This window comes from Paroedura picta, chromosome 4 (genome assembly GCF_049243985.1).
Source record: "Paroedura picta isolate Pp20150507F chromosome 4, Ppicta_v3.0, whole genome shotgun sequence".
Lineage (NCBI taxonomy): Eukaryota > Metazoa > Chordata > Lepidosauria > Squamata > Gekkonidae > Paroedura > Paroedura picta.
In genome coordinates, this window is record NC_135372.1 from 127849215 (window position 1) to 127872118 (window position 22904).

General features: G+C 43.6%; 1 protein-coding gene across 2 annotated transcripts in view; it reads left to right on the top strand.

Annotated features, from left to right (window-relative positions):
• PTPN1 (protein tyrosine phosphatase non-receptor type 1) overlaps nucleotides 1-22904 on the top strand; it is a 90265-nt gene that overhangs the window by 54054 nt on the left and 13307 nt on the right. The window contains exons 2-5 of one of the 2 annotated variants that reach the window (XM_077335605.1): nucleotides 6017-6107; nucleotides 9088-9188; nucleotides 13367-13465; nucleotides 19722-19859. In XM_077335605.1, the coding sequence (XP_077191720.1) occupies nucleotides 6017-6107; nucleotides 9088-9188; nucleotides 13367-13465; nucleotides 19722-19859 (429 nt within the window). Of the gene's footprint in view, nucleotides 1-6016; nucleotides 6108-9087; nucleotides 9189-9907; nucleotides 10012-13366; nucleotides 13466-19721; nucleotides 19860-22904 lie in introns of those variants that run through there. The other variant, XM_077335606.1, reaches the window with a different exon arrangement.

A 22904-nucleotide genomic window follows, 5' to 3' on the forward strand; every position in this document is an offset into this window, starting at 1 on the left:
CTGCTGGGAATGAATCTGAGAATCCCATGTATGCAAAAACACACACATTGCCCTGAGCTACGACGCCAGTTGTTATTACTTGGATTGTCTGTGATACTTGTGAAGAAATCGGATTAGTGCAAATGGGTTAGCTTAACATATTAATGTGAAACCAACCAATGAGAATAGTACACTACAGATAATAGAATTCAGTATCACTTCGTTTCTGGCCTTGAAAGCCAGGCAAGTCTTTCCATAACATGCTTTGGAACTCTTCCAGTGTTGGGGAGGGGGCTGCTTCTCAGTTGAGGAGGTAAGTATTGTACCCGCAGTAATGGGTTTAAACTACAAGTACAATGATATAGGCTAGATATCAGGAAAAAAAAATCACAGTCAGAGTAGTTCAGCAGTGGAATCAGCTGCCTAAGGAGGTGGTGAGCTTCCCCTCACTGGCAGTCTTCAAGCAAAGGTTGGATACACACTTTTCTTGGATGCTTTAGGATGCTTAGGGCTCATCCTGCATTGAGCAGGGGGTTGGACTAGATGGCCTGTATGGCCCCTTCCAACTCTATGATTCTATGACCCATCTGTGTGTCCTTGGTGTTCTGACAGAAACAGTTGGTAGACTTCAGCATAAGTATATGCCTCCCAAGTGTCAGGAGCTGGTGAGTAGGAGGGAGAGAATTTTCCCCACAAGCTATTTCCAAGTGCTGACAAGAGTTAAGCCTTCTACCTAGTTTGCATACTGACAGCTAGGTATTTCAGCATAACTCTCGCCTGCTGACTAGTTCTTGGAAATGCTGCTTGGATTGCTCCACTGCAATTTGTGTCAAATTACTTCTCTAGGACTGGATCAGCAAGGGGCTTTCTAGCAAAAGCTGTGTTGCAAGGGTACATTTATAGCAGCGAGATTACAATTGCTTATTTTAATTCCCCCTCCATATTAAGCAGCAATGCTAAACAGCCAAGCTAATGAAAAGTAATCCAGGATGATTTATACCGTAGATTTATATCCTGGATATAAATTATATCAGAAGAATTGGGAGAGAAGGGTCAGAAGGTGGAGTAGCTTTGTATGTCAGAGTGGGCATACAGTCCAGTAAAATTGAGAATGTAAGAGAAATAGATTCACTTACAAAAATGCTGTGGGTGGAAATAGTGTGCCCAAAAAGAAACTTAACTCTGGGAGTTCATCACTCAAAGGCTAGAGTAGCGATCCCCAACCTGTGGGCCACGGACCACATGTGGTCCGTCGACTAATTGGAGATGGGCTGCGAAGGATGCCTTCTTCCCTCCCCCCCGGCCCTTTATTTCATCCCCCCCCCCAGCCCTTTACAACACACTTCAGGTGTCATTGTCTCCCATCACTCCCAGATGGGACTATCTCGTTGCAGAGAAACAAGCTCAGGGTTCCCATTGATTTCTCATTGTCATGAGTTAAAATTTCCATGAAAATAAAATGTTCCTTATGTTCATTGTTGTGGTGTGTCTGTATCTTATTTTGAAGGGATGTTTAAACATTACCATAGCGATCAGAGAGTGTTAGGGCAGTGGTTGAGAGTAGAGGAGTAAACTACCCCCTCTCCCCCACGGGCCTCAGTAATATTGTCAAGCGTTGAGTGGTCCCCGGTGATAAAAAGGTTGGGGACCACTGGGCTAGAGGATGATAGAAAAGCAGCAAAAGAATTAAAGAAGGCGGATAGATGAAATATTTGCATTGTAATAGGTGATTTTAATTACCCACACCTTGATTGGGTCAATGGTTTTCAAATCAGGAGAAAGAGATTGGGTTTCTAGATACTCTCAATGACCATGCCATGGAGCCAATGGTCACTGAACCTACCAGGGGGAAGTGATCCTGGACTTGGTCCTAAGTAATGCTTAAGACCTGGGCCTATTCTGCACGTAATAGATAAATGGTGGAAGGCTAGTACAAGTGAGGTAAGTAAAAAGGAGCCCAAGTTGGTGATCAGACAGGCAAAAATGGACTGTGAGGTACATATTGAAAAAGAGTATTAATAAAAAGTTCATGGAATACATTAGTAGCAAGAAACCAACCAGGGAGGCAGTGGAACCCTTGGATTACCAAGGACTAAAAGGATTGCTAAAGGATGATTGTTTTCATTCTAGTAGCCACAATTGTTCACCTGTAATTTTGCTTCCAAGTTTTACCTGGTGGTGTGTAGTTTACATTGCTGCCATTTTCATACTTTGTAATTCTGATGATTTCATAGAATCATAGAGTTGGAAGGGGCCATACAGGCCATCTAGTCCAACCCCCTGCTCAACGCAGGATTAGCCCTAAGCATCCTAAAGCATCCAAGAAAAGTGTGTATCCAACCTTTGCTTGAAGACTGCCAGTGAGGGAGAGCTCACCACTTCCTTAGGCAGCCTATTCCACTGCTGAACTACTCTGACTGTAATTTTTTTTTCCTGATATCTAGCCTATATTGTTGTACTTGTAGTTTAAACCCATTACTGCGTGTCCTTTCCTCTGCAGCCAATTGGAACAGCATCCTGCCCTCCTCCAAATGACAACCTTTCAAATACTTAAAGAGGGCTATCATGTCCCCTCTCAACCTCCTTTTCTCCAGGCTGAACATTCCCAAGTCCCTCAACCTATCTTCATAGGGCTTGGTCCCTTGCAACTGCTGTCCCTTGCAATTTTCCCTTGCAACTGCTGACCGTTTGGATGCAGAAAACATGCCCGCCAGTATAAAGGCAGCCTTGATAAAGCATGTCTGCTTAACGGAAATCGGTGCTACTGGTACTTAACTGACTCACTGTTGTGAAAGGAAATACTGACTTTTTAAAAAGTACTGTGCTTCACAACGGTGTTAAGCAAATTACTAAATCTATGGGAAATACTTTGGATCATTTCCAAGCAGGAGATACCAGTAATAGTCGTAGGACACTCCAAATATCACTGCTTCTTCTCATCTGTATGTTTTGTCATTCTTCGAGGCTTAGTTCCCTCCACAGGATATCTTTAAAAACTGCCTGTGGAAAATGAACATAGAATCATAGAGTTGGAAGGGGCCATACAGGCCATCTAGTCTAACCCCCTGCTCAACGCAGGATCAACATAAGAAGAGTCCTGCTGGATCTGACCAAAGGCCCATTTGGCCCAGGATATTGTTCATCCAGTGGCCAGCCAGTGCCTCTAGGAAGCCTACCAGCAGGAGGCCTGCAACAGCATCCCCTCTCCGCAAGCTCCCCAGCATCCTGCCTCTATTCCTGGAGTAGAGGTCCATCATGGCTAGTAGCTGTTGGTAGCCCCGCTCTCCTTGAATTTGCCCAATTCCTTCTTAAGGCCTTCCTTACAAATATATCTTTAACAAAACAATATTATCTCGGCCTTTAAACAAATGGAGGATAATCTAATGCGGAGGAAGACACGAATGAAGTTTTCCGCAGATGTACTCTGGTGTGTGGGAGGATTATTGGACAGAATTCTGGTGTTACAAGCACATCCTGGCCTCCTTTTAGAAAATGTTGATGAGTATCCTGGTTCATGGCTTCGTGTCAAAAAATAAAGGAGGCACAATCGGCGCCTCAAGACTGCACAGGATTCCACTGAAGTGCTGGGAGGAAGAGCAATTTCCCAACCTGACAACTCATTTCGGGATTCTTGCCTGCACTCGTACAAGATACTAGGCAAGAAGTTCACCACAATGTGATGGCCTGCAATGACGCATTGGTTGTCTTTTTAACTGGGAAGTGCTGGTGAAGCTAAGCAGGGCCTAGTGGAGGACTGGTACAAGAGCATAAGACTTTTCATCTCAATCCTAAGATTCCTCGTATGAAATATTAAGCAGAATTCTCACAAAGAGGGACACTTGCATCTAGATTTGCACATAAAGATTAAAGGGGGAAAGTGATTTGCCTCTTGTAAGCTCCCACCTCCTCCCAATTCACGAGGCATATTTGCTGCCATCTCTGTTTTTTTTCTGAAATGAATTGAGTACATGGGTTTCTTGCTAGCTGGTGAGGCGATTCGTACTCAAAAGCACACGTATCTTGCGCTGTTGGTGCACTGCTGGTGTTTGCTGTCGTTCGAGATTTCTGTTCCTTGATAGAGCAAAGTTAAAGATGCCACCTTTCTTATTGCAGAGATGAGGCTTTTAAAAACATTGGCATGAGACGGAAATGCAAGGGTATTAGGACTCTGGAGATCTTGAACCGATGTTTCAGAAAACTCACTGCAGTTTGTGATATTCTGTTTCTTGGCTGCCTGTCGGCCACAAGGTTATAGTCGAATCCCCTTTTTGTGGAGGTATTGGAGGCTGGTATAAGAGGAACACCAGTCATTTCTTCCTCTCTTACGTGGCAGTACAGATAGAACTGAAGAACTAGTTGAAGTGAAAGCGGGAACCCGTGGCTGGGGAGGTCTGCATAGGAATTAGGGAAGTCTGTACAGGATTTGAGAAGTAGATCTGCCCTCGTCTTTTTCGGGGGCCTGACTGGATGATCTTTTAAGAGAATTTTATAACGCAAGCCGCAGTGTAAATTCAAACGGCTTGCCAGGCCATTTTCTAGCTCAGTTCTTGACATGGTGTGTTTTCCATGAAAATCACTTTGACTGGGATTTGGCACTCTGTCTCTATTATGTCTGAAGAGACGAGGGAAAACAAAGTAGGCTTTGCATGGTACCCATGTAAAGCCTTTTTTATATTTAGTTAAAATAAATAAAAAGTGGCTTTAGTCCATTCCTGGTGGAAAATGATGCATTTGGCCCAGCATATTGTTTAATTTTGTTAGGTGGTATTTTTTTCAAGCTGAGCTTGACTGTTCATTCTGCAGAAGCAAAATCCCTGTCCTGGGATTTCTTCAATTTCCTTATAACAGCTGACTCTGGGGCAGCACCTGGAGTGGCAACTCTGCAGCTTCTTTCTTTCTTTCTTTCTTTCTTTCTTTCTTTCTTTCTTTCTTTCTTTCTTTCTTTCTTTCTTTCTTTCTTTCTTTCTTTCTGTCTGTCTGTCTGTCTGTCTGTCTGTCTGTCTGTCTGTCTGTCTGTCTGTCTGTCTGTCTGTCTCGCTCTCTCTCTCTCCTCCCTCCCTCTTGCTTGCTTGCTTGCTGTCTGTCTGTCTGTCTCTCTCTCTCTGTCCTTCCTTCCTTCCTTCCTTCCTTCCTTCCTTCCTTCCTTCCTTCCTTCCTTCCTTCCTTCCTTCCTTCCTTCCTTCCTTCCTTCCTTCCTTCCTTTTTCTCAGTTGTACACAAGGTTTCTGTATTTTCTCAGGCTGCACACTTTTTGTACCCTTCTCCTGCTTGACTTGCTTTATATTTTACTTCTGTGAAGTAGTGAATGATTTGTTAGATGAAGAAGAGGTAAGCAAGTGGAACCAAAGTCGGAGAGCTCCGTTTGTGAAAGATCTGAGCCGGTGTTCGTGTCTCAGTATCAAACACGCGTTGAGTACGAAGTGTCCTCTTTAAATCTGCAGCGCCAGAACAGCTTGGTGATGACTCAAGGGAAAACTTGGCTTCTTATCGCAACCAGACATGTGCTGCCTTTAGCTATTAATATGTATTTATGCAGTGGTGGTGTGCTGAATATCGATGAACAAATGTGTTGCTCCAGATATCCCCGTTTAACTGTCCTACTTTTATTTAGTGCATTTTTTTTTGCAATAAAAATGTACCAGCTTGGATCTAGTTTGTTTTGACAGTGAAAGAATACTTGGGATTGTGTATCACATCAAAGTGGACAACATGGTCTCAGCACACAATGCTTACTGCCCTGGCCCATTTTGTATGGACAGTATATGCAGCCTGTAATATTCTCCTGTGTCACCCAGAAGCAATCCTTAGTAGATTTAATCTAAAATAAATGAATAAAGTGTTTGCTCTTAACGGATATTTTGTGCCCTTTCCAAGGTAAAACAAATTCCTTTAAGCCAATAAAGGCTACTTGACTGTGTAGAACAAATCCCATAATTAGTCCATTTATTTCCATTGGTTGTTATGAACGAACAAAACAAAGCAGAACACAAATGCACTGAACTCTGGCTCCTTTGACGAATGATCTTTCTTTTTCTAGGACATAAGGCATAAAGCCGGTGACTTCCCCTGCAAAGTAGCCAAACTTCCCAAAAACAAAAATCGCAACAGGTACAGAGATGTCAGCCCTTGTAAGTATAATTTATTCCTAATAGGTTGATAACCTCTTTTAAGGTTACAGTTTTCATAACATGGTTGTTAGCAAATAAAGCTTTTTTTACGTGTGTGTTAACAAAAAGGGAGGCTTGCAACTCTAGCATGCCATAGTAGGTGTTCAGGTCTTGAACTCCAGCAGTGTGCCATGGCTTGGCCCAGTTTTAAGCTGTCAGTACAAGAATTTGGTTAGGTGAATGAGACATTTGTGTCAGCAAGGCCCTGCCAAATGATTTTACTCAACATCACTAATTTAACCAGACACTTTTAGGCAGAGAATAAGACATGGAGATCTTCCATTGCATTGGCTAGAACAGACTCAACAGTTGGCTTGTGCTGATTTCTTAGTAGTTTTGGAAGACTTTTTAAGACACCTTTTCTGGAGAAGCAGCTTGCAAAGAACAGTGTTCTTCTGTGTTCGAGTTGTTGGGGGACAGAGAAAGGCCGATGTGTTGATAGGTAAAGGTAAAGGTATCCCCTGTGCAAGCACCGAGTCATGTCTGACCCTTGGGGTGACGCCCTCCAGCGTTTTCATGGCAGACTCAATACGGGGTGGTTTGCCAGTGCCTTCCCCAGTCATTACCGTTTACCCCCCAGCAAGCTGGGTACTCATTTTACCGACCTCGGAAGGATGGAAGGCTGAGTCAACCTTGAGCCGGCTGCTGGGATCGAACTCCCAGCCTCATGGGCAAAGCTTTCAGACGGCTGTCTTACCACTCTGCTCCACAAGAGGCTGTTGACGTGTTGATAAGCTACTGTAAATGAGTTAAGCTTAAGTTGAAAAACTTGCATCTTACTGGAACGCCTGCTGCTATCTCATTTACCTGTTTTGTGACGGTTTTCCTGGACCTGAATAATTCTGTCAGCCATTTCATAGAATCATAGAATCATAGAGTTGGAAGGGGCCATACAGGCCATCTAGTCCAACTCCCTGCTCTACGCAGGATCAGCCCAGAGCATCCTAAAGCAATGGGAAAGAGGGCTTTAGATTATGAAAACAGTATTGTCTTCAAGGCACCTTTAGCCTTCTTGTATATGTTGCAACATCCTAACATGGCTATAACTTTGAGACTTGTTCCCCAAATGTTCCCAAAAAATCCTGTGAGTTAGAACAATTCCAGGATAGGCTGCAATGACAGATTTTTGGTGATTAGCTGAATTGATTTGTTAGGTGACCAACTTTTGTGGTTGGGTGTTTATACGATGTAGAAATACATTACCCGCCCTGAGCCTTGTGGGAAGGGCGGGGAAGAAATATACCGTTTATTATTATTTATAATATATTATAAGCAAAGGTAGCTGAGTCTAGCGAGTTCATTGTTTTGCAACTCGAGCTTGTTGGATGGCTTTACCCCTTATTAAACTCTGTCTCTTCACATACATAAAGTTTCTAAGCAGGAATGAGCTCTGCTTTTCTTTAAAAAATAATAATCTTGTGGCCAGTTCAAAATGCAAATCATGGTTACCTGGCATTCCTATTGGTGCCTACTTTTGATATCTCTGTGTTTCATGTTTGCACCCTTCCCCTTCTACAAGGAGCATAGTGTTGCATGCATCTCACTTTATCGTCAGAACCACTCTAATAAGTAAGATTCAAGTGGGTAGCTGTGTTGGTCTGAAGTAGCACAATAAAATCAGAGTCCAGTAGCACCTTTAAGACCAACAAAGATTTATTCAAGGTGTGCTCGGGGGTCGCATAACTAGTTAGCATGCCTGAGTCCCGTTCGTTATCGGAATTAACCAGACAAATCGCTCCACCAACTTAGAATGGCCATGCACCACCACCCACAGAATCGAGAAAGAGCTATCAGTCTGTCAATCCTTTCTGTACCCGAGCCGGGTGAAGTTTCCCGTGTAATTCCGATAATGAACAAGACTCTGGCATGCTAACTAGTTATGCGACCCCCGAGCACGCCTTGAATAAATCTTTGTTGGTCTTAAAGGTGCTACAGGACTCTGATTTTGTTATTCTAATAAGTAAGGTTGCAAGAAGCTGTGGTGTCAAATCCTTGTTTTGCAAGTCCTACTCCTTTGTGCTTTGTCTACTCCTTTGTGCTGTAAAGCGAGTCATGAAACAGTTTTCACAGCTTCTTCCTCTCCAGGTGTATAGTCATGACCACCTGCATCTCACAAAAGGTTAAAAGGGGGAGGTTGTCTCCTGTCTAAATTAAAACTGAAGATACAGTATCTTCATATACTGGAAAACCTCTACAATCACTTAATAGACTAAAAATCAGTTGAGTCTTCCAGGAAAACTCAATAGAAGCTGTAATGTTGCACATAATTTTGCTTACTGATCAGTTTTAGGGGTTCTTTTTGTGGTAACCACCATTGATTTTTGTTTGTTTTAGATGATACGGCTTCCAGTCAGTTTGGTTTTCCTGTAAAATGTGGGGGATTCTTCTATATCTGGGTAGGCTAAATAGGGCAAACTTCAGATGTTTAAAAATGGAGTGGAGTTACTGTCAAAGTGGTTTTGGGTATTGATGATAACTGGGTAGGCACGTTAACTTGATAGACGATATGACAATGTCAGAGAAGAGATTCAATTTCAGTTGTTGGTATTCCGGCCTCCTGAAAAACGTGACTTTTTAAAATTAAAAAATGCACTGTGGTTGCAAGGCATATGTAATTCTAGTTTGACATAGAGCTGCCTTAAGTTTACCCAGAATGCAAAAGAAACTATTGCTTTAACTACTAACTACATCAAACTACTAACATGACGGCTAAAAATCCCATCCCTCCCCCAATTATTAAAGAGGTGAAGAGGAAAAGATAGGGGAGTAGCGTACACTCCAACTCATCCAGAACCCTATCTAATGAATGCTGTTTTGTACTTGGTTATTTGAAAATGAAAGATGTTATAGTCATGGTTCATGAGTCAGTTGGTCGGTGGTATGAAATGAATGTCTTATTGCATGAGTGCTCAACTGTGTTTTCTGATTGTCCGTTCTATAGTTGACCACAGTCGAATTAAGCTGCAGCAAGATGATAATGATTATATCAATGCTAGTTTGATAACAATGGAAGAGGCACACAGGAGCTACATCCTTACACAGGTAATAGTGTGGTGGGGGGAGGGAGGAGGAAGAAGAGAAGTTCAATTCACTCTCCTTTCTTTCCTTTTCTTTTCAGTTTTGGAGCTGATTAGCCTATAATTTTAAAATAGAACAAGAAGAAGGACCCGATAGACTTCTTTCCTGTGGTCCTCCAGATGTCCATGGACTACAATTCCTATGAGCCCCTGCCAGCGAATGCTGGCAGGGGCTCATGGGAATTGTAGTCCATGGACATCTGGAGGACCACAGGTTGACTACCCCTGCACAGTCCACTATTTTGATCCTGTAGGAAATGCCTTTATACCTGCTAGTACTTGGTACCTTCATTGAAGTGTTAACGGGCTAATTACCTGGAAACACATAATGGGTAGACGGCATAAATGTATATGCACCTTGCCCAACTGAAGCATTAATATCATTAACTTAGCTAAGAGATTATGTTAGCCGAATCAAAGGAATGGGCTAAAGTAAGGAATAAATGTGGAACTACTAGGTAAATTATGGATTGTTGGGGATTTTGTACAGATGGAGAGTTGCCACCAGAGCTCATGGATAAAGAACAGGGCTTGCGGGTAATTAATAAAATAGAGGGGGAAGCGGCTATGAAAGAAGATCCGTAAATGATGCAGTGGGCTGGACCTGGGGTGGTTTCTGACATGGAGTATGAATTTCAACGTCTTGGAAGAATGTTATTTATAAACCACCTTTCTATTAAGCAGTGCTGCCTCCATGTCTTTGAGGATCAAGTCTGCTTACTTTCGGTCAGCACAATCCAGGATGTTATGCTGCCCCCACTTTCCCGCTGATGATGGTCACTGTTTTGGTCAGTTCAGCAACCTTCTTTTTCCAAAGCGATTTCCTTTTAGTAGAATCCTTAGACACAGGAATAGCATAGCTTAGTGGTTTGGAAAGTGACTTGTGATTATGGGGTACCTGGTTCAGATCTCTCCTCTGTTAAATGTATTGTTTTTAATTTTACAAGATTTATATTCCACCTTTCTAGCCTCACAAGAGGCCACAAAGGTGGCTAACCAATTAAAACGTGCTTAATAAAATATTTTTAAAATATTTTACCCCTCCAAATATCACAGATCATCAAAGCTATTAAAACTAGATTTAAAGTACAAAGATAAGAACAACAATTAAAACATCGGTCAGGAAGGAGGGATCACTGAGGAAATGCCAGATGGGACAAAAAAGTATTTCATCTACTAGTGCAAAATGGCAACCAAAGGGGTCACAGAAATCTCCCTGGGAAGAGAGTTCCATAGTTTTGGTGCTACAACTAAGAAGGCCTTTTTCTGGTTTGCAACCCTCTTAATCTCAGATGCCAGGAGCACCCAAAGCTGGACCACCAAAGGTGACCATAGTAGTCATGTGGGTTCATAAGGGAGAAAGCAGTGGTTCAATTTCACTAAAGTTCAACAGGTGACAGGATTGCCAGGTCTGGGAATGGAGACCTCAGGGATGGAGCTGGGAGTGGACGGGATTTGGAGAAAGATCTTAATGGCCTCCAAAGTAGCCATTTTCTCCAAGGGAACTGATTTCTTTGGTCTGGAGGTGATGTGTAATTCCAGGGGATCCCCAATCCTTCCTGGGGACTGGCATTCTTACCAGGTGACCTTACACAAGACACTCTGAACCTGATTTACAGGCCTATGAATTGTAGCATTAAACTAGAAACACAAAAATAAGAAATGTTCCTTTGCTCTTGCTTCATAATTTACAGTGCAGTCCTCTTTAAGAGTAAGACTGTTCTGATTCATGCATGCTGCATGGATAATGCTGATAGCTGTTAAATATAAAAAACTGGAGGCTTGCTATACAAAAATGATGTAATTAAGGTCTACAGAGCTCAGGAGCTCTACTCAAAGATGAATGTTCAAAAAAATTCACTTGGACTTCCTTTAGAAGATAAAAATGGGACCTGCAAGAGGAAATCCCATGTCCTCCCACTGAGCCACCCCATGTGACTCAGTTCTCCCCCATTTGCCGGCTCCCGTGTCCCCCCACCCTTTTGTCTCACCCCACTAGGGAGGTTATGTTGCCACTTTCTCCTTACAGTCTCAAAGCCCTGTCTCTCCTATGCTGAACTCCTATCTAATGAGATCTTGGCTACCATTTTTAGTCGTCTAGAATAGATGAGGTTATCTGGGGTTTCCTGGACCTAGGAAATCTCATGACAGCTCTGTCATTTTAAATTGCTACATCCTTAATGCTCTCCATTTTTAATATTAAGATTGTTCTAGAATCCTGGAGCTTCCCTTGAATTTGCAGAAACATCTATAAAAGAGTAGATTTTAAAACGCACACAGTAGAACCATTGTTGGCTATGATATCTGATGTTTGGTGCTGTTATTAAATTTAATATTTTTCAGACTAGATATGATCACAATATCTTGTCTGGAGTTTGCAGCCGAATCTGAGTGCCCCTCCTAGTGCATATTTGTTGAGCTGAAACCAAATGCACAAGACCTCTTAGCAGCCTGACCTGTGTTTGTGTTCCCCACCCTGTTTTCTTATGAAGACACATGAAACTGCCTTATGCTAAATCAGACCATTGGTCCATTAAGTACTGTCTAGTTGGACTGGCAGCAGCTCTTCAAGGACTCAAGCCAAGGTCACCTATTGCCTGGTCCTTTTAACCGGGATTGAACCTGTGATTTTCTGCATGCCAAGCACATGCTCTACCACTGTGTCATGGCCTCTCCTGCATTTCAAGAGACCTTACACATTGGGGATTATTAAGTGACTAGTTTGCATGCTGTTTGGATCTTGCAATTTAGGAATCAATGACAACGCACACTCTTTGGAAATCAGTGGCAACACATTTAAGTTTTTCTGTATTTACCAAGTGTGAACCCTCCCCCTTTTTTTGCAGGGGGAGGGAAACCTCTGTGCATGTGTTTCTGCAGTTCTGGGATCACAAGAAACACACATTGAGGTTTTCATTAGATTTTCAGGGAAACGTTCACTTTATTCCTTGGCTCTTCTCTGCAACAATCCTTGCAGTTTGATGGAGTGACTCCTCAGGAGCGAAAAGGAGGAGCTGGGGAAAATCTTTTCATCTCTATGTCAGACTTCACAGGGTCGCAGATGGGGTGGCTGAGCATTAAGTCAGATGAACGGTTGGAACACCAACATGGTATCAGCAGAAGCCAAGCAAAGGCACTACAGTTGCTTAGCTCATCACACTGGAAGTGTTGTGATGTCGAGAATGAGTCATGCATCCATCCCCAGTAAAATGGAAGTTAAGGGCCTAAAAAGTTCGGTGCTTGGCTTTCTGTCTTCCCCCAGTTGCAGAAGTGTTGGTTTTAAGTTCAGCCTTGGCCGTTCAAGTCCCTCTGGCTCCAGTTTCCTGGCAAAAGCTATTCTGGATTATTTATTTTAACTGCGAGAGGATAAAGCATACATACGGTTGATATTAAGCATCAGTTGTGGTCTAATGGAATTGACATTCGGCCACTCAGCAGACCTCCATGCTTTTTTTCCAAGGGTCAAGTCATCGCACTCGCACGCCTTGTGGGAGCGACCCCTTCTCTGGGTAATGTTTAAATCCTGGGCATTTTTTTTTAAAGATACATTTTAATACCCCGGGCATTATGGATTGATCTGTGAGAGACTGGTGGGAAAGGAAGAACCTTTGACCTAACAGACAGACTACTTTGAAAGTGGATAGGGTAAACATCTAGCAGGAACAGCAAACTGTTCCTGACCTTCCATACCAGTGTGATGCCAAGACTTTTTTCATGAGATGCTCAAGATGACTAAACTTCCTAGGCGTTCATTCTGAAGTCCCCCTTCTCTGTAGTTCACAAGTGCCCACTGACTGGACTATGGTCTTAAATTCATTTCGTAAAGCAACATAAGACTTTTTTGAGGGCAACTTTTCTTAGAACTAGTCTTTCTCATTTCCCCTTCTGGTAGATAAAGACCTTCAGCTTCTTATGTGTTTGCATAGAAATTGTAAAATGCATGCATGGTAAGGCGTTCATGTTTGGGAAGATGGCAGTAGAGAGAAAAATAACCACTTAAAGTATGCTGCGCTTCATATACCTAAACACTGAAGCCGCCAACTGTGTTTGAGTTTAGGGCTAAAGAACTGTTGCTAGGCTACAATGTGAACTTGTTTGCCACAATAAATACTGCTTATTCTTGAAGGTTCTCTATCTTTGCAGGGTCCTCTGCCGAATACTTGTGGTCACTTTTGGGAGATGGTTTGGGAACAGAAAAGCCATGGTGTTGTCATGCTCAACAGAGTGGTGGAAAAGGGATCAGTAAGTATTTTATGTATGTTCTGTGGATATGTATGTTTTTTTAAATTCTTGCAAATATAATCCTCAAGAAATTTTAAGAATTTCTATTCAGTAATGTGTCTGCCAAAGGCTAAGAAAAAAAAATTGAATACATTTTGGTTAAGTTGTGTGGGAATAAGATGGCAAGCTTTCAAAATCTCAAAAATAACGTGCCCAGCTCTCAAAATCCAAGTTCAGTACAGCTGTGAGTACCAGTTGAGAAATATTATTTACTTAACTTCTCTGCTTTGTCAGCATTTGGATACAGCTCGACTGAACATATTTTCTTGGGCTTCATCCCATTCCATCCTGGTTTTTAGTTAGTTCATAGATGAGCAGTAGAGCATTAAAGCTAAAAGGGGCTAAATTACATGACTATTTTATGCATAACTCCCCTTCATTTCCAGTGATTCTGGGGGGGGGGGGGGGCAGGAGGAGGTACTCTTGTAAAGGTGTGAACTATGCATGCAATGGTGGGCATTTCTAGAGGTTTCTTTTAATCCATGTTTGCCTGCTTGGCTTCTTAAATGAAGATTTTTATACGCCAAATTTAGTCTGTTCCGATTGGCTGGATTTAAAGGTCAGCAACCCAGATGTATTCATTATTTTCTTTCAGTCTGACTGAGATCACTGAGGGCAGAAGCCATATTCAGTTTTGTTTTTTAACAGTAATGTTCAGGCACCAGTTTATTAAGGGTCAGTGGTTGCCAGGCTGCATAAGGGGGCATGAAGGGCGGGCCACGGACCCTTCATTCCTTTTTAGTCCTTCAACTTTCTTATTAAAAGTCAGTCTTTGTGATTAAAAAAAAGTTATGTCCTAGCTTCTAGAAATCCCCGTAATGCAGGCTTTGGTGGCCAGACATGGGGCAAATGCAGCTGTTGACTTTTTTGCTCTTGTCTCTGTTTCCTTTCAAAAGGCCCTCTATGCCTCAGTTTGCATGGCAAACATGTATGCGACATAAACAGAATTTGATATTGTTCTTTTTCAGTCAGCAAAGAGGTGTTTGTGGCACTGAGGCTTTGTGCTTTTCTGCCAGTTCTAAAATGCATGTCCTTGCTTTGACATCCCCTTTATACTGTCAAAAATGGCGTGCATAGAACACTATTGACTGGACGTCTGACCTTGGGAACCTAAGGGGGAAATCGAAATATCATGTTTTAGTGTGGAATTGTCTCCCTCTCTCAGTTGCCTCTGAAAAGCATATATTCTTCTTTATAGCATGGGCAGCCAAACTGTGGCTCTTCAGATCTTCCTAGACTACAATTCCCATGATTCCTTGCCAGCATGTGGGAATTGTAGTCCATGGACATCTGAAGAGCCACAGTTTGTACCCAGGAGCACTAGGCATGGTGTGGGGGAGTCTTGCACTAAAGAAATCTTCTACGTTTTTACCAGGGAAGCCCATCCGACCTGCAGTGGGTCATTGATTTTTCACAGGGTTTGGTTTTGGGAACCAGTGTGGCGTAGTGGTTAAGAGCAACATACTTTGATTCCCCACTCTTCCCTCACAAGCAGTCTGCTGAGTGACCTTAAGCTAGCCGCCGTTCTCAGAACTTCCCTCACAAGCTGCCTGTGGTGGGGAGAGGTCGGGAAGCTGATTGTAAGCCTCTTTGAGACTCCTTTGGGTAGAGGAAAGCAGGGTTCGGCCAGGGTTCTCTTCTTTTAAAAAGGCTTGTTGCTACTTTTTTTTTAACCACTTGGGCCTTAACGTGATCTGGTTGAAAACTTGCTTCAGGGCCTCTTTTCCAAAACCATGTTCTGTTGTATTCCGAGACGCTCATTTATCTGAATTCCCTGAATAGTAAGGAGAGCGAAACAGAATGTTCTAGGTCAGGGGTAGTCAACCTGTGGTCCTCCAGACATTCATGGAGTTTGCTGGCAGGGGGCTCATGGGAATTGTAGTCCATGAACATCTGGAGGACCACAGGTTGACTACCCCTGTTCTAGGTCACGTAAGACAACAGTGTGGCCCAGCAAAACTGGCCAAGACCCCCACACTAAGGGTGCATCTGAAACTGTGCCCCAAAAAGGATCTGCCGTTTATTGGGATTCTATGGCAAGCATGCCATAGCTGCTCAGCTTTCAATTTGGCTAAAGGCTCTCTTAAACTAGAAAGCTTTCAAAATCACCAGAGGTTTCTGAGACTTGGCTAGCTAGCTCTAGTTCAGTTGTGACTTCCTTTTGAATTCCTGTATATGGACTTCCCTATTCTCTATTACTTCCTTGGGCCTTTTTAAAAAATCTTACCGCAGATTGTTGAGAAAGGCATGGTGATGGAGGGCCATTGGCCACTCCTAGTTAAGAAACCATTCTATCTGCCTGCCTGCCAGCCTGCCTGCCTGCCTGCCTGTCTATTCATCCCAGCAAGCTGTCTCAGGGCAGTGTACAAAATTATAGCTAAAATACAATAAGTGAGCAAATAAAATTTTGGATTTAAGCTTAATTTAAATGTAAAATAGGTAGCAAACAGCTTAAACATTAGCAGCAACAGTTTCTCCATAGAACATACATTTTTATCATTATCCCCAGAAATCAGGCTGGCCAGGATAAATAAATGGATGATGAATAGAATGGGTGGGGCCATAGATGGCAGCGGCTCCATTTACCTGTGGGAGAAGGCAGATATAGCATGTACCAAGCGGTGACAGTAGTCTGGAAGAATTCATGCTGGGTCCAGTTCAGATAGACTTAACTCTTTTCCTGAACCAAGTGATGAAAAAGCTGCGGTTCTTTGGAGTAGAGCTCCGTGTTGATTGGCTGCCCCCGTGATGTCATCAAGCAGCTTCGCTTTGTGAGGGGGAGGGGGGAATAATGACTGCACTTGTTTTAAAAAATCCGTCCAAAATTAAATAAGGCAGTAAATGACCAGTTGAGAACATGTGTTTTTGGGGCATGTGTAAAAGATAAAAAAGCCTAGGCAAGAGTTGAGGTAGATAATGTCACTGGTATTCCATTTGTACATCTGTGCGCCTGTCATTTCGATTGTGAAACTGAGTAGGTTTACCCAATGATTAGGAGGTGTTTATGATGACTACAACAAAAGGGAGGACCTGCGAGGGCTCTCAGGGGAGGGGAAATCCCATTCCCTCCCACTGGTCTCTGCTTCCTCCCCTCATGTCTGCCTCTTTTCGTCTCCCGTTGGCCACCTGCCCAACGTTTCATATCTTCCACCATCTCTTACCCACCTAATGAGCGATCCCTTTGGGGGGGAAAAGTCATAGATCCTGCATTCCAGTATGTTGACCAGGTGTCTTTTCACTATGTTTTTACATGCAGACATCAGTAGTTACTTTCTGAAATCATTACCCCGTTTCTCTACAGCTTATTTATTTATGTTTGTATTTTATACAACCATTCCGAGCCAGCCAGCTTGAGGCGGTTCACATCAACATAACAAGAGTTAAAATATCTGGAACCCGCCCATCCCATCCCACAGCCCCTCCTCCCTTGCCCACCTCCTGCTAGCTCCGAGGACCACATCCACCACCCAATACCTCTTCTTGGGGTGTTTCAGAGGAGGGACCCAGTTGATGTTCCACCATCTGGCCTCAACCAAACGCCTGGTGGAAGAGCTCTGTTTTAGAGGCCCTGCGAAACTATGACAGCTCCCACAGGGCCCTTTGCTTGTCTGGGAGCTCGCTCCACCCGGTCGGAGCCAGGACCAAAAAGGTTCCTGCCCCAATCGAGGCCAGGCAGGGCCAGGGATCACCAACCTGTTTAGGCTTTGTGTGGGGCATAGGGAGTTAAATGAGCAGTAGTTTAGATCAGTGGTCCCCAACCTTTTTATTACCGGGGACCACTCAACGCCGGGGACCACTCACTGTGGACCACTCAACGCCTTTTACTGAGGCCCGGTGGGGGGGGTAGTTTACTCCTCTACTCTCAACCACTGCCCTAATGCTCTCTGATCGCTATGGTAATGTTTAAACATCCCTTCAAAATAAGATACAGACATGCCACAACAATGAAGTATGTTGTAAAGGGCTGGGGGGGGATGAAGTAAAGGGCCGGGGGGGGGGGGAGAAGGCGTCCTTCGGGGCCCACCTCCAATTAGTCGAAGGACCACATGTGGTCTGCGGCCCACAGGTTGGGGATCGCTAGTTTAGATTATTTTTGTGCAAACCCGGACCTTAGCAAGTTTGCAGAAACATGTCCAATAAGTCATAGATGCTGCATTCCAGTATGTTGACCAGATGTCTTTTCACTATGTTTTTACATGCAGACATCAGTCGTTCCTTTACTGCATGCCCCCTCCCCTGCTCAAGAATTTTGATCTGCATGGGAAGGTCCCCCTTTGCTGCTAGATGTATGGCTGTCAATAATAGCTTTGCTTTTGCCCTTAAAGGTGTTTGCCAGACGTGTCTGCGTGTCTCTTGTTTTCATTTCCATAATGCTTGCTTGATACATTTCAGTAAATGACCTGTCTCGAGCCTAGCATTTCTTGGAAGTATTGGTCAGCAGGCCTCCTCTAAGGAGTGAGTGAAAGCTGCTCATTGCACTATGGATGAAAGGGTTCTCTCCTCCTGGAAGACTCTTCTGAAGCAATCGCTGGCTTGCTGTGAATGGATGTTTCCAGTTTCACATGAATATAGATAGTGAAACAAATCTAAGAGAGAAGTACAGTAACCACACGCTCAGCCATTCCTCCCTCTCCCATCCACACCCCCGTTTACCCGCTCTCTGCTGCCAGTAAGCACAAACAAAGCAAAGAATTATTAAGGTTCCCCGGGGGCAGGCTCTAGTGCTTCTTGAGAAACTGTTGAGGGGGGGTTACTCAGTGGAAACTTGGCAAATCTTTATTTGCTGAGCCATCGGGTGTGAATACTGAACATAGGGGGGGGAAATGTTCTCTGCACAATTGTAATTAAAAAACGAGGTGGCAGAAAATTATAATTTCTTGCTATTTTCAGCAGAGTCCAGCTGTTTGGGAGCTGAAGGAAGAAAGGCATTGGTAAGCCTCTGTAACGGGCTGAAGCACGTGGGTCCGATCATTATCTCTGCATAAAATGTGTTTGCAGCCCACAGCCTGTTGGCTCTTTGTGATTCCCTCTGGTTTCACTTCTGTGAAAGATCTCCAGCTTTACCATCAGATTCATAATGTCTTTAGAACCGTCATTAAAGCGATGTAATAACCCACGTCTTTGTTTCTGCTTTTTCTCCCATTTGACAATAAGACACTGAAAATATAATATTAAAAAATAACATTTCCCTCTTGGTGTGTCAGCGATATAATCCTAGCCAGAGAAACGGAGTTGATTTCGGCAGAGATGGCGTTCCCAATGATCACATATTTGGTGGTTAGAATTGTAGACTTTCTCATATATATTATTAACTCTGTGATTTTGTAGTTAGGTTTCTCCTCGAGGCTCTAGATACCTCCTTTGTACAGTTGACTGACTAAAGTTTATCCCATGTATACATTCTAATGATGCAAGCACTGGATTTCCTAGGAAATTATTGCTGAGAAAATTACTATGATCAGTCAAGATGTTAGGTAATTGAAATGCCTGCTAGTTCCAATTTTCAGTAGAATAAAACATAACCTCTTAAGCTGTCCCATATGGCATCGGAATGATCTCATAAGGCTGGGATTCTTGGAGGAGAGGATTCGGTGAAATGGTCAGTTCAATTGTAGTTGTCCTTTGCCACAAGTTTTGTGCCTGTTACATTTCCAACAGTTTTCCTAAGTCACATCAGTCATCAGGATTGTTTTGCTGGCTTGCTGCAGTGGTCCATTTTGCTTAAATCACCATGTTTTGCAATCCTAGAAGAGTCCCAGGAAAGGGGAAATGGAAAAATTTCCTTTGTGCAGAAGTATTGGGGGGTTGTTATTCTTGCAGATGATATTTTTCCAATGACCACTAGGATCATCTGTGACATGACAGCACTTTACACCACCAATGTGGTATCAATGATAATTATGTTCTGGTTAGGAGCAGCAGCTTCTAATCTGGCCGGACGGGCTTGATTCCCCTCCCCTCCACATGCAGCCACCTGGGTGACCTTGGGCACGTTGCAGTCCTGTTAGAGCCGTCCTCACAGAAACAGCCCTGTCACAGCGCTCTCAGCCCAACAGGGCACCAGTTTAGGGGAGAGGAAGGGAAAGCGATTGTAAGCTGCTTTGAGACTTCTTCGGGCAGGGTATAAACACCAACTCTTTTTCTTCCTCTTCTCTTTAATAGTGAATAATAAAGAACTTGTGAATATGTCTGTTCTCTGCTTATATTTCACCTCTAGATAAAATGTGCACAGTACTGGCCGCAGAAAGAAGATAAAGAAATGGTCTTTGAGGAGACAAACTTGAAGCTCGTCTTGATAGCAGAAGATATAAAATCCTACTATACCGTACGACAATTACACCTGGAAAACCTGACAGTAAGTGATGGTAAAGCTGATGCCGTCCAGCAGCATCATATTTCCCTATTTCTTTTATTTTTTGTATGCGATGATGCTCCTGCTCCAGGAGACCCAGGATGTGGATATGAAAATCAGTGGCCTTGTTCTCGACACAAATTTCACCTTTGCGTTTGATCAGCTGGTATACCGAATGAACAGACTCAGTCATTCTCTGCTCATGTCCGTCACTGATGCAGTGACAAATGTAAAAATACAGTATCCTCTTTTGATAAACTTAATACTAATAAGAATTTCAGTGTTTTAAAGATCATTTGCAAATGACAAGTTCCAGTTTGAATATTCTCCCCCAGAGGGTGCTCAGCAAGCACCAATGTGCTGGTGATCCCTGGCCCCAAGGACATGCACCTCGGATCGACCAGAGCCCTGAGAAGGCCCTTAGTGCAAAGTCCCTGCTTCCAACCTAGTGGAATGAGTTGCCTATTGAGATCCAGACCCCGACAGAGCTGTCAAAGTTCCACAGGGCCTGCAAGATGGCACTCTTCCACCTGGTTTGTGGTTGAGGCCAGGACACTCTGAGGTCACATCTGCCTCCATCCGCTTTCTTGGCTCATCCTATTTTGATGTCATCTCCAGTTAGGGGTAGCACAAAGGGGATGGGGATGGGGATGGGGTCTTAACATGTGTTTTATTGTATTTTACTGTAATTTTATTATTGTAACTGATTTTACTGAATGTTTTATTGTTGTGAACCACCCCAAACTCATGTCGGAAGGTGCAGTATAGCAATTAAATATTACTACTACTAGACTCATAGAGTCAGAGAGTTGAAAGTCTAACCCCCTGCAGAATGCAGGAAATGCCAACTACCTGCCCACCCACAGTGACCCTAATTCCATGCCCAAATGATGCTCCCCCCCCCAAAAAAAACCCCAGAATCTCCAGTCAGTCTTGCCTGGAGGAAATTCACCTCCCGACCCCGAAGTGCCAGTCAGCATTTCCCTGGGCATGCAAGAAAAGGGCCACAAGACCCAAGCACGGACACAATCCCTTCTGTCCACCCACTTACAGGCTACCTAAATTCACAGAAAACTATTATTATTAGAATTAATAAATTCATAAAATACTACTACAATTATTATTATTATTATTATTATTATTATTATTATTATTATTATTACATAACTAATTGTATCAAAACCTCAAGGTGCAGCTCTTCTGCATTCCATTGGCTTGGTTCTCTTGGAGCGCTTCCACAGACAGAAGGATTTCCACCCACGGTATGCAGCTTCCTCACCTCCTCCTTTCTCTGCACCTTGGGCTGCCGTGGGAAAGGGCAGGAAAGCCGTGGTCTGTGGATGGAGATCCTTCCATCTGCACAAATGCTATTCATTTATTTATTTGCTTTATGAGGCCTATTTTCTCAGATAAACTGAAAATGGATTACATGGTACAAAACTGCAGTTAAATAGCGTGTGACATCTAATAAACAGTGCAACACGACTCTGATTTCCAAAATTAGAAACAGTACCCAAAAGATATCAGACACAGTGTGAGAAACAATGCAGGAAATGGAATATCAGGAGTAGGGAACAATGTAATAAGAGCGTGATCCTAATTACAAGAAACAGATAATACGTGCCATTTATATAACAGTGCCTTCCTGAATCATTACATTGTACAACAGCCCTGCTAGCTTTATGAAAACACTGTGGCAGGTACAAGCCAGTGTCCAGTTTGGTGTAGTGGTGAGGAGTGCGGACTTCTAATCTGGCACTCCTGGTTCGATTTTTCACCCCCCCCCCCTCCCATGCAGCCTGCTGGGTGACCTTGGGTTCGCCACAGAATTGATAAGGCTGTTCTGACTGAGCAGTGATATCAGGGCTCTCTCAGCCTCACCCACCTCACAGGATGTCTGTTGTGGGGAGAGGAAAGGGAAGGCGAATATAAGCCACTTTGAGACTCCTTCATGCAGAGAAAAGTGGCATATAACAACCAGCTCTTCTTCTTCAGTAATATCAGGGCTCTCTCAGCCTCACCTCCCTCACAGGGTGTCTGTTGTGGGGAGAGGATGGGAAGGTGACTGTAAGCCGCTTTGAGACTCCCTCAGGTAGAGAAAAGAAGCATATAAGAACCAACCCTTCTTCTTCTTCTCCTTCTCCTTCTCCTTCTCCTTCTCCTCCTCCTCCTCCTTCTCCTTCTTCTTCTCATTCTCCTCCTTCTTCTCCTTCTCCTTCTCCTTCTCCTCCTTCTTCTCCTTCTCCTTCTCCTTCTTCTTCTCATTCTCCTCCTTCTTCTCCTCCTCCTCCTCCTCCTCCCCATCCCTGGAGTCTGCCATGTCAGCCTTAGTCTGAGCCACCGGAAGTTTTGCTATGAATGCCTCATTGTGGTTGACTGGTTGATACTGCCAAGATTCCACTAGAGAATTGAGCAGCACTAATACCCTGAGGCCTGTATTCTGAAAGAGGTGTGTCCGCTTTGTGGTTCACTCATGACTCCCCTTGCCCTAAGGCTTTTCCTGTGCCCCACCCTTAGTGCAGTACTAAGCTGGGTTCAAAAGCATTTTTAACAGTATGGCAGTACTGTCCAGTAGCGGTAAAATAGCAACATAGCCTCAAATACGAGCCTAGTTCTTTGTGGAGACCAGAGTAGTTAAGGAAAACTATAAGTAATGATTACTAACAGTCTTGGGCAATGTCTACACCTGGTACCTGCCACCCAAGAAAGATCAGAGCTTCTGGTGGAGATCTGGTTAATCAGGCAGGTAATTCTCAAGGTAGCTGTTCCTTTCAGTTTGTTTGTATCCTGCTTTTCTCCCCAGTAGGACACCCAAAGCAGCTTACCGCATTCTCCTGTTTTTCATTTTATCCTCACAACAACCTTGCGGGGGAGGTTAGGCTAAGACTGGCCCAAGGTCACCCAGCAAGATTCCATGGCTTGAGTGGGGATTCGAATCTGGGTCTCCTGATGCTCACACTGGCTGCCACAATCCTAGGCGGTTTAAAACTTCTTCCCAGCTGGGTGTAGTGGTTATGAGCGACGGCCTCTAATCTGGCGAGCCGGGTT